Consider the following 11,244-nt stretch of genomic DNA (forward strand, 5'->3'; position numbering starts at 1 on the left):
GGGCTTCTAATATATTAGGATCAGCATTCAAGAAGACCAGTATTATTTTCATAGAACTATTAATCCAGAACTAGTATTCCTGATGAAGGCCTTTTGCTCACAATGTTGATTTTCCTGCTCCTCGGATGCTGCCTGACCTATGTTTTTCCAGCACCCCACTCTTGTCTCTAATCTCCAGCATCTTCAGTACTCACTTTCGACTAGTAATCCAAAATCCCATGCTAATGTTCTGAGGACGTGGGTTCAAATCCCACCTTGGAAGGTGAATTAAATTTTTTTGGTTAAATCTAGAAAATCTAGTCTAATGGTGACCATGTAACCACTGTTGATGATTATAAAAATCCACTTAATTCATTAATTTCCTTTAGGGACGAGAATCTGCATTCCTTATCTTTCTGGATCTGGAGTTGCATGTAGGCCAATGTGAATGACTAGGAATAGGGGATAATTACTGTCCCGGCCTGTGATGTCCACACCCCATGAATGAATGAATGAATACAAAACATGTTTCATGCTATGCAAGAGAACAGCTGAAAGATGAATAATGAATGCAAGGTTAGTTCAATATTGCATTCTAGAGTTTGCTTCATATCAGTTTAGGAGAAGAAGAGAAAGTTTAATTTTGAGAGGGAGACACACCAGAAAGATAGGGGAGCATGGGCCGTGCGAAGCATTTGGAGCACAGGCAGAGTATAATGAAGGGGTCTGCAGGGAAGAATGTAAGTGCATCCAAAACACAGTGGATTTCAGTGAAATTACATGAACAGTATCAAAGCAATAAAAAACTGTGGTATTTGAATTGTGAAGGGAGAACACATGCACAAGAAGTTAGAATCCAAAAATAACATGGAGACGAATTAGAGTCTCAACACTAAAACCATAAAGAGATTTAAATGCAAGGATGAGAATATTAAATTTGGAACCTTTTGGGATTAGGAGCTAATGGAGGCCAGTGACAAAAGGTGGTGATTAAAAGTGGGCCTGAGATTGAGAACGCTAGCTAACTTGTGGTTTAGCCAGGGAACATTGCAATATTGTATCTGGCAATACATGGAGGAGGATAGAAATGGTGGATGCGTTGATTTGGAATGATGTGGTCAATGATACATAGATCCAAGGAAAACTAAGGGTTGAGAATTTGAGACGTGACTGGAAATGAGATTTGAGAGATTATATATACCAGAGAAAAATGAGGGAATAGAAATTCATGGACTGGTGAAAGAGGAATCTGAAGCAAACTTTCAGAAGACTGAAGGTAAGAGTTATGGGGCCAAAATGTCAGAAGCCAAGAGATCAGCAAACCTAGAATTTTCCACCACAGCTGATGTGTCATTCTGGTTCTACTCCAAGCCATCTTAAAAGTGGCTGAATGGTTCCTGACTCTCAAAGTAGACAGATACATTAATTAACTGTGTTGACTGTCTACTACTGCCTCTTACTCTGCCATGCTGATTGGCAATCAAGATGCCTTTTAAGTGGTTTAAAATCCAGTTTGTGAAAGGAGAAATAGGCCTCCTGCTGGCAGATGGAGGATGAGCATTGGCTTTATAAGCCAATCACCACAGACACTGGACTGCAATGACCAGGGTGGTGACATTACAGCTGTTGTCTCCTTCTATTTCATAATTTGGAAACCAATTCAGAGGGCATTTCCATCTTGAGTCATCCTTTCTCACTCGCTCTTATTCCCATTCTCACGTGCGCTCTCTCCTATCCCCACATGCTTCAATGATTCTGATTTGTCATTTATGGGAGCCCTCGATTGAGCTTGCAGTTCTGGGAGCTGACCTGCCATTTTAAATTGGACGGTGAGCAGGCCTTCTTCCCATTAATTTGTCTTGCAGGGTCAACAATGCAAGGTCAATGCAGAGACGTTCTCCTAAGATGGGGTTCCCAAACCCAGAAGAAAAGGTTGTCAGAAAATATTGACTCAGTGTTTTCTTTTATCTTTTCCCAATAAATTGAACACACAGCATTCTGTTGTGTCATGTAGGTATATTAAGTGCTGCATCGCACAATTTAAACAAACAGCACAATGCGGTATCTGGCAATGCTTTAGTGATCTTTGTTGTTCTGAAATCTGTAAATAATTTATAAAATTGCCTATTCACAGTACACTTTATTGTGAATGATTTTGCTCTGCTTTTTTGAAACATCACTATTGGGTTTAAAACATCACTATTTTAAAGCATTGAAAAGGTTTCCAAAATTTCTAGGGAAGTTTTCTTTTTAAGTTGTCACTTGAATTCAATACAAGTTAAAGTCTTAGTATGTAAAAGCGCATGCTAACTCATTCTCACTGATTTTTACCATAATCATACACATGAATCTCATCTCTCCAGTATCTGACATAATGCTGCAAGGTTTGATCAATTTTCTTGAGGGGAAGTTAGATTTACTTTGACCATGAACTTTCTTCCTCTGATTCGATCAAGCAGTTTGCAGTGATGAATGTTATTACTAGGATGATAACATCACTACCACCAATACTACAATTGCTAGTTCTGTTTCAGCACTCTAAAGATGAATATCTGGTTCTATTGTGCAGGATTATCTCAGTTAAATATTTTTGGTGCATCAGACAAAAGAATAAGTAGGTTGTGGGAGTAAGGGAGTGAATTGGTAGGGGCATATTTGTAAAAGGCTGCTGTTTGCCACTGTGCACTGTCTATATTTCCTTCCATAGAAGAGAACATAGCCAGTAGGCAGAGATGCTATAGTTCAGGGTTGACAGACATGAAGCATGATGAGGTGGCTATTGAGCCAAGAGATTTTGTAATCAGTCTGACTTTTAAACTTTTTTTTCAAATTGATACTGTACAGGTAAGAAATTGCTAAAGTACTCCAGTTATATTATGGAGAGGCTCCTGAAGTAAGTTTTCTCAAACAGCTTTAATGAACCATGTACAGTTTGCATGCAGATTTTCAGTGCTGTTAGTGCATGCTGGTAACATAGAGACTGTGTCCACTGCGAGATCACATTTTTGTTGTACAATTGTCCCCAATTTCACCATAATTCAACATGCTAAGTCAGATTTAGTCAGAGCATACTCAAATACATTTGAAAGGGTAATTAAAGTAGCTGCTGGGACTGTCAGTGGATGTTATTTATAAGGACTTCCGTAAAATATTGGTTCAAGTACCTAAAGTGACATTTAGCTAATAGTGAAGCTCATGGAATTGACAAATAACTATTAACCTGGTTCATAAGTTGGATGAATTTTGACACAATAGAGCTGACTGTGATGAGACTAATGATGATGTAAAAATCTGTGGGACCTGAAATAGTCAGCTTTTTTCTAAGTGATTTTAATTGTATAATTTAAAATTGTATATCCATAGTAGCCATTGACACTAAAATAAGTGATAGGACCCTGATGGGAAGAATCCACTGGAAATCAAACACTACGATTGCAATGACCGCCACAAATGTACAAATGACTAATTGAATAATATAGAGCTTTTTTACAACTCTGAATATCCAGGATAAAAGAAATTCACACCAAGTTTCATCAGTAATCAAGAAAACAAAATTCATTTTTTATCAACAAACTTATCATTTAACAAGTGGATACTACTGGTCAAACTCAACAGCATAAACAATGCATCAGAGAGATCATGGAAGGAAAACATTTGGAAAAAGGAACAAACTTTGTAGACTGAGAGTGAAATGAGGTGACTTTAGTCAGTTCCTGTTGTTTTTGGTGATGTCACATTGTTGACTCCGAGTGATGGTAGATCCTCAAATCAGTAGTCAGTCAGTTGGACCTAGGTCCTTCTGTAATTTAGAAGTTCTTTGCTTCAGATTCTGAGCCTCTCTCTATCTACTGTCAGTTGGGTGAGAGAAAGACTTTTCTTTGATTGCAGGCTTTTTATATGTATGAGTGCAATTGCTCAGGACTATGATAAACTGCAACTTTAAAACTAATGCAAACCCAAAGGCACCTCATGCCAACATATCTCGCAACATGGCACAGTGCGTTGACGTGCAGTCATGACCCTGAAGGTAACATTGAACAGATGGGACTGTGAAACCAGGAGAATGGGATAGAGTCCTTACTGGAAGCACAGTGCACTGATGTGCAGTCAAGACCATGGAGAGTCTGTGGCTTTATGGTCAGTGGGCGTTGGTGAAGGCCTGTCCTGACAACAGCAACAGTTACATATGGATCATGTAAATGTGCAGGAAGAATGGAAATTAGAAGCAAAATGGATTAATCGATTATCAGAATAATCAACTGTTTTAAAAAAAAAAGTGCCTCCCCCCCTCGTTTGGATAATCAAGATTCCTCTGTATTTAACAAAGCGTGTATTGGCATTGAAAGCTGTTCAATAGGAATTCAAGTGCTGAATGTGTTGACTTACCAAGAACAGCTAAATAGATTAGGCCGTGATTCAAGAAAGCTTAGAAGAATGAAGGATAATCTTATTGAAACATACAAGATTTGGAGGGTGCTTCAGATATTGTAGATGTTGAAAAGATGTTTCCATTAGTGGGGCAATCTCAAACTTTGGGAACACTAATGGAACACTAATTTGTACTAAGATGTGAAAGAATTTCTTAAAGGGTGGTGAAAGTTTGGAATTCTCTATCTCGGGAGTTGTGGAAACTGGACCCCTGAAAGTATTTAAAGAGGAGGTATAGAATTTTGAAATATGGAAGGGTTGAGGGCTCTGATGAGCTGGCATGAAAGAGGAGTCTGGCCTGGGACTGATTAGCTATCATCTTTTTCGGCTGGTTGGGCAGGCTTAAGTGGTAAAATGGTCTACTCTTGATCCAAGTCTGTAGTTCCCAATTGGATCAAAAATCAAAACTTTATTATAATATTTTGGAATTTTTTCTGGCTTAAATTCATTTAAGTAAATTCACATTTGATAAAATTCTTTATTGTCTTAAATTGACAGGATGAAAGAAGATTTCACCAATTAGCCATGGCAAACAGTGAAAGTAGCATCAATAGAAGTCTGTATGCTGGAACCTTCACACCAACCTTGAAGGTAAGATTGTCTATGTTAGACCAGCTGAAAGTTATGACTTTTCCGAGTGTTACGATCCCAGTTGATACCATTACTGGAGAAGTCAGATCTCAGAATGAAATCTGGCTTGATGAATCACTTTTTAAAAATTAACATGGCTGTCTTTCACCTAAATATAGGAATTAGGAGCAGGAGTACTCCATTTGGCCCTTCAAACCTGCTCCTTCGCGGATCATAACTGATTCTTCATCTCTGTGCCATGCTCCCACTTTCACTCCATGTCCCTTAATGTCTTTAGTATCTGAAAATATTATCAATCTCTTTCTTGAACATGCTCAGTGACCAGGCCTCCACAGCCTGCTATGGTAGTGAATTCTACAAGTTAACTACCCTCTGAGTGAAGAAATGTTTCCTCTCATATGATAGTCCTGCCTCCTCATCCATTAGCCTACTGGACGTTCATGTATTCCCTCCATGGCAAGTAAATCTTTGCTTAGGTAGGGACACCAGAACTGCACCCCATACTCCAGGTGTGGCCTTAACAAGGCCCAGTATAATTGCAGCAAGACATCTTAATTTAATTTCTCCTGTAATGAAGACTAATATACCATTTGCCTTCCTAATTGCTTGCTGCACCTGCCTATTTACTTTCATTGACGTACAAATATATATATCACCATTTAAGTAATATCTGCCTTTTATTTTTCACTCGTGTATAACTTCACATTCATCCAAATTATACTGCATCTGCCATGTGTTTGTCCTGACACTAAGGTTGTCTAGATTATCTTGCATTCTCCTTTCAACTCTCGATCACACCCAGTTTTGTATTTTCAGCAAACTTGTAAAGTTACTCTGTAGCAAATATGTATATAAACCAGCTTTGAGATATCGGGAAATATTCCCTCTGGTAGCTCCTCTGGTCTGTTGCAGAATTTTAAATCCTGCAGAAATATGGTTTTCTTCCCCCTCCCAGTCTCTGTCACTCTGGGATAATGTTCGAGTATGTAAATGACCTGACCTCAGTGATTTACATATTTACAGAACTTAGTGATATACAAATCAAATGGGGGAAGCAATGTCTGTTTTTGTTTCAGATCCTAAGCATCCACAGTTCTTCATTTTATTTTTGTTGTATTATGTTCCTAATTATTTGGTTTAACTTTTAGTGCTATGCTTAATTAGCTGTTACAGCTGTCCCTCATGTAATACTCTGAATGTGTTCCTGAAACACAATGTACTAAATGAAAATGTGCTAGAAATTACTTTTTTTGGTAAGAAAACATATAATAAAGATGGGTTAGATTCATGACCGATAACTTGTACATTAAAACTTATGGGCTAACCTTGAACATTATTTTCCCCAAAAAATCTTTTTCCACTTAATGCTGTTAGATCCACCAATTATTTCTGTCTCTTGTTCCCATTTTCCACATCTGACCTTCACATCCCTGCTTGGTCCCCCTCTTCAATCACCTTGTGACATCTCTACCCCATCTAGGCTGGGAGAGGGGCAGTGAGTAAGTGGGAAGCAGCAAGGAGTTTGTCAGATTTAAGGAAACTATGAACAGGAGGGTGAAGACAGGGAGAGGTTGGGAGGTGTTTAAAAGAAACTGTGCATTTATAGTTACAGCATGATTCTTGGCAAATACACAGGGGAATAATGATGCTGAACAGAAAATGAATGCCAAGGTCAGCATCATTAATTTGGATAAGTTCTCCAAATCATGCCAAGACTAAAGAATGCACTTTTGGGATGGTGGGTTGGGGAGTGCGGGGGGCGGGGCGGGGCGGGCGGGGGGGGTGGGGCGGGCCGGGGGGGGCGGGTGGGGGCGGAACAGTACGGTGTTGTAACATACAATGGCTGTGGCTGCATCTTGCTGAAGAATATTCAGCATGAGACTGCATTTCCACAATTCATGGAGTGTCAATCCATTGCCACAAATTACTGTACATAGAGTCATAGAGATGTACAGCATGGAAACAGACCCTTCAGTCCAACCCATCCATGCTGACCAGATATCCCAACACAATCTAGTCCTACCTGCCAGCACCCGGCCCATATCCTTCCAAACCCTTCCTATTCATATACCCATCCAAATGCCTCTTAAATGTTGCAATTGTACCAGCCTCCACCACTTCCTCTGGCAGCTCATTCCATACACGTACCACCCTCTGCTTGAAAAAGCTGCCCCTTAGATCTCTTTTATATCTTTCCCCTCTCACCCTAAACCTATGCCCTCTAGTTCTGGACTCCCCAACCCCAGGGAAAAGACTTTGCCTATTTCTCCTATTCATGCCCCTCATAATTTGGTAAACTTCTATAAGGTCACCCCTCAGCCTCCGACGCTCCAGGGAAAACAGCCCCAGGCTGTTCTGCCTCTCCCTATAGCTCAAATCCTCCAACCCTGACAACATCCTTGTAAATCTTTCCTGAACCCTTTCAAGTTTCACAATATCTTTCTGATAGGAAGGAGGCCGAATTGCACGCAATATTCCAACAGTGGCCTAACCGATGTCCTGTACAGCCGCAACATGACCTCCCAACTCATGTACTCAATACTTTGATCAATAAAGGAAAGCATACCAAACGCCTTCTTCACTATCCTACCTACCTGCGACTCCACTTTCAAGGAGCTATGAACCTGCACTCCAAGGTCTCTTTGTTCAGCAACACTCCCTAGGACCTTACCATTAAGTGTATAAGTCCTGTTGATTCACCGATTCGTAGCAGCTTTCAGACAATCAAATTTTTCAACAAAAGATCTGGGCCATTATAGTACTTCCCTGTAAGGAGTGACTAATACAGTTTAATGTATTCTCTTTTTATTTTCTGATTGTAATCTTCAGAAGAAGAGAACAGAAGACTTGCCAGTCCGGGTGGTCAGTGTTCCCAACCTGAGTTCGTATGAGAAAAGTTTTCTAAGCTCAGAATCCAGTCCAATCAATAGGTTTCCTCTAATGACTAAATCTCCGAGCCTGGACCAAAGCCTCAGCAGCACGTCAAGGTTATCGAATCAGCCTTCACAAGTCCAGCCATCTAAACCAGCCTCGAGGTATTACTATACTCATTAAATTGAAGTTTTTATTTTAAATCTTAAATCCCATTGATGGCTTCCACTAATTTTTTTTGGAATTGGGTATAATAGTATGTCAAGTTTTAAATTGATGTGTCTGTCCTTGAATAGGGCAGAGTCATAGAGTCGTAGAGAGGTACAGCACGGAAACAGACCCTTCGGTCCAACACATCTATGCCAACCAGCTATCCCAACCCAATCTCCTCCCACCTGCCAGCACCCAACCCATATCCCTCCAAACGCTTCCTATTCATATGCCCATCCAGATGCCTTTAAACACTGCAATTGTACCAGCCTCCACCACTTTCTCTGGCAGCCCATTCCCCACACACAACACCCTTTGCATGAAAACATTGCCCCTTAGGTCTCTTTAAATCTTTCCCCCCTCACCCTAAACCTATGTATTCTAGTCCTGGACTCCCTTACCCAGGGAAAAGACCGTGGCTATTTACCCTATCCATGACCTTCATGATTTTGTAAACCTCTATAAGGTCACCCCTCAGCCTCCGACGCTCCAGGGAAAACATGCCTAGCTTATTTAACATCTCCCCATTGCTCAAATCCTCCAACCCTGACAACATCCTTGTATATCTTTTCTGAACCTTTTCAAGTTTGACAACATCCTTCCAAAAGGAAAGAGACCAGAATTGCACGCAATATTCCAACACCATCTTGCATTTATCTCAATTAAACTCCATCTGCCACTTCTCAGCCCAGGATTGGGAATAAAGTCAGGGGAGTTAGAGGTACTAGTTATTGGATATGATTTTGTGGAATTTGACATTAACTAGTGACATAGGTGAAGTGTTTTTAAATTGATGGTTGGGCTTAAGCAGACTCTTGCTGCCAATCAAGCAAAGATTACTGCCGGTTCAATTTGATGCTTGGAGCCATAGCAGTATACTATAATTACTTCCTGGACCTCTCAGCCGAACTTGGATGTCATGCATTTCTACTGATCCTTAGTCACTTGATCAGACAGATAAAAAATGTCTTGCAGACATTTTGAACATAACTATAAATCTATGTTTAAACATCTATTGTTAAATTTCTTTCATTTTGCTTATCTTCAGAAGTGATTCCTCAACTTTTGAAAACAAATCTCTTGTAATTATTTCAGTAGCTGCCTCTTTGCTTCTTGCAATTAGTGTTTGGAATTGACTATGTTTGATTGAAAGACGTCTTAACTTTTCTGTTTGCTATTTGTCTATACATGCAACAAAAGTTTAATTCCAATATGTAACTACTACACCAACACAAAATATTTAGCCAATTGATAAAGTGCTCTCTTGTATTGACATTCTGCTTTCCACAACAAGCTGAAATTTAGAGTAAATGATAAAGAGAAGACCGACTTCAGGGAAAAGCTCCAGAGTAGCTACTCATCTAGCAGAAATGACATTGCATCTAATCAAGAATGTGAAAAATTGCCCATTCTGTCCTAGCTACAAAAGCAGGTTAAATTTAAACCGGCCAGTTACCTCTGATCAGCAGTAAAATGATGGAGAGTAAATCAGCAGTGGAATTAAATGGCAGCTATTCAATGATTCATTGAACCACACAGTTGCTGACCTCAACACAGCCTCGGGGACTGTTTTACTGGAGTTGGAATGGGGGGAGGAATGTACTGTTCACCTTCCTGGAAGAAAATATCAGATCCAATTGATCTACTTTTGAAAGGCCTGTCTCAGTAATGACCTGCTCACGAAATGTTAAACAAACTGAGGGTCAGACCTTCTCTCGGTGCACAGGGAAAAAGGTAATGTACTTTCAAATAAACCTGTTGGACTACAACCTGGTGTTGTGTGATTTTTAACTTTGAACCTGTATAAGTTACCGCTTGGATCTCAGTTGAAGGATTGTATTGAACACATACTATAGTGAGGATAAAAATATATTGGACACAATACAGAAGAGATTTACAAGAATGGTTCCAAAAACTTCAGCTATGAGAATAGACAGAAGTTGAAAAGGAGAAGGCTAAGAGAATATTTAATTGAAAGAGTGAATGGGAAGAAACTATTCCGCCTACAACTAGATCAAGAATGAGAAGGCATAAATCGGAGCAATTTGGAAAAAGTAAATGTGATGCAAAATGTAGCAGTTTCATGCAACAAGTAGTTTGAGTCTCGAGTGCTCTACCTGGAAGTGTGGTGGATGCCAGCTGAATTGTAAAATTCAAGATCACATCAGATTTTTTTTACTTAAATAAAATGTAGGACAGGAAATGACAGAGAAAGGACAGGAGAACAGTTAGCCATTGGCTTCTTCAGGTAGTGGTCTGCTTCAAACTCACACCTACACTATATGTCAACAGTTCATGCAGTAACCATACTCTGTATGCAGCAATCAGGTAGCCTTCTCTTAAGGGAGTAATTGTCCTTGAAGTCTACAGAGGAACTCATTGGTCAGGTGTTTCCAGAACATTAAGACAACAGCAGCCTACAATTTAAGGCCAGGAGATTGACAATGGTCAAGCAACCAGTCAAGGTGATCTCAATCAGGAGGTCTGTGCTTAAGCAGGCCAGTGTATGGGTTATGGGCCAATCCTGTGGCTCCTTGGCAACCAGTAAGACAAAAGAGAGAGTTTTGTGGCCAGTGGTTAGAAGTGACATATGTTGAATGACCCTGACAGCAGGGTTAATGTGAGAGCTGTAGATGGAATGAAGAGTGGTATTTACTTGGTCGGCAGGATATCGATGCTTTAGTATTCCTCACCTTCTCCCCCCCCCCCCCCCCCCCCCCCCCCCCCCGTCTCCGAAGTGGTCCCAGCCTTCTCCTGCAAGGGCCACAATTCTCTCTTTTAGAAAGAGAGGAGTTTGATGGAAGGCACTCTGCGACCATAAGGGCCTTTCAGCCTCATTGTGGGGCCGTCTCTTCCTCTAACAAAAGTAAGAGAAACTGGCTAACGCAAAAGTGGGTGGCATGGCAGTTTAATCTGGTAAGGTGCCCTGAGTGAGCGAGTAGGCAGCACAGAGGCTATGAAGGGTTGGTAGTGTGGGAGGTTATGAATGAAAAAAACCATTGGAGGGGGGAGAGAGAGAATATTGTAGGCAAACAGTGGGAAAGTGTGAGCCTTGGTAGGAGTTGGTACAGTAGCAGGAATAAAATGTGTATGAGATACTGGAGTGGACCACTTCCCTTGGTGGAACAGAGAAGATTGTTTTCTTGCAGCACTGCTGGCTGTTCC

At 40.4% G+C, this 11,244-nt stretch overlaps 1 protein-coding gene across 1 annotated transcript in view; it reads left to right on the forward strand.

The window, feature by feature from the left end:
- LOC132816784 (protein FAM184B-like) overlaps positions 1 to 8,052 on the forward strand; it is a 182,633-nt gene extending 174,581 nt beyond the window's left edge. The window contains exons 14-15 of the mRNA XM_060826768.1: positions 4,906 to 4,998; positions 7,828 to 8,052. Of these exons, the coding sequence (XP_060682751.1) occupies positions 4,906 to 4,998; positions 7,828 to 8,052 (318 nt within the window). The remainder of the gene's footprint in view (positions 1 to 4,905; positions 4,999 to 7,827) is intronic.
- The last annotated feature ends 3,192 nt before the right edge of the window (positions 8,053 to 11,244 follow it).

This window comes from Hemiscyllium ocellatum, chromosome 1 (assembly GCF_020745735.1).
Source record: "Hemiscyllium ocellatum isolate sHemOce1 chromosome 1, sHemOce1.pat.X.cur, whole genome shotgun sequence".
NCBI classification, from domain to species: domain Eukaryota; kingdom Metazoa; phylum Chordata; class Chondrichthyes; order Orectolobiformes; family Hemiscylliidae; genus Hemiscyllium; species Hemiscyllium ocellatum.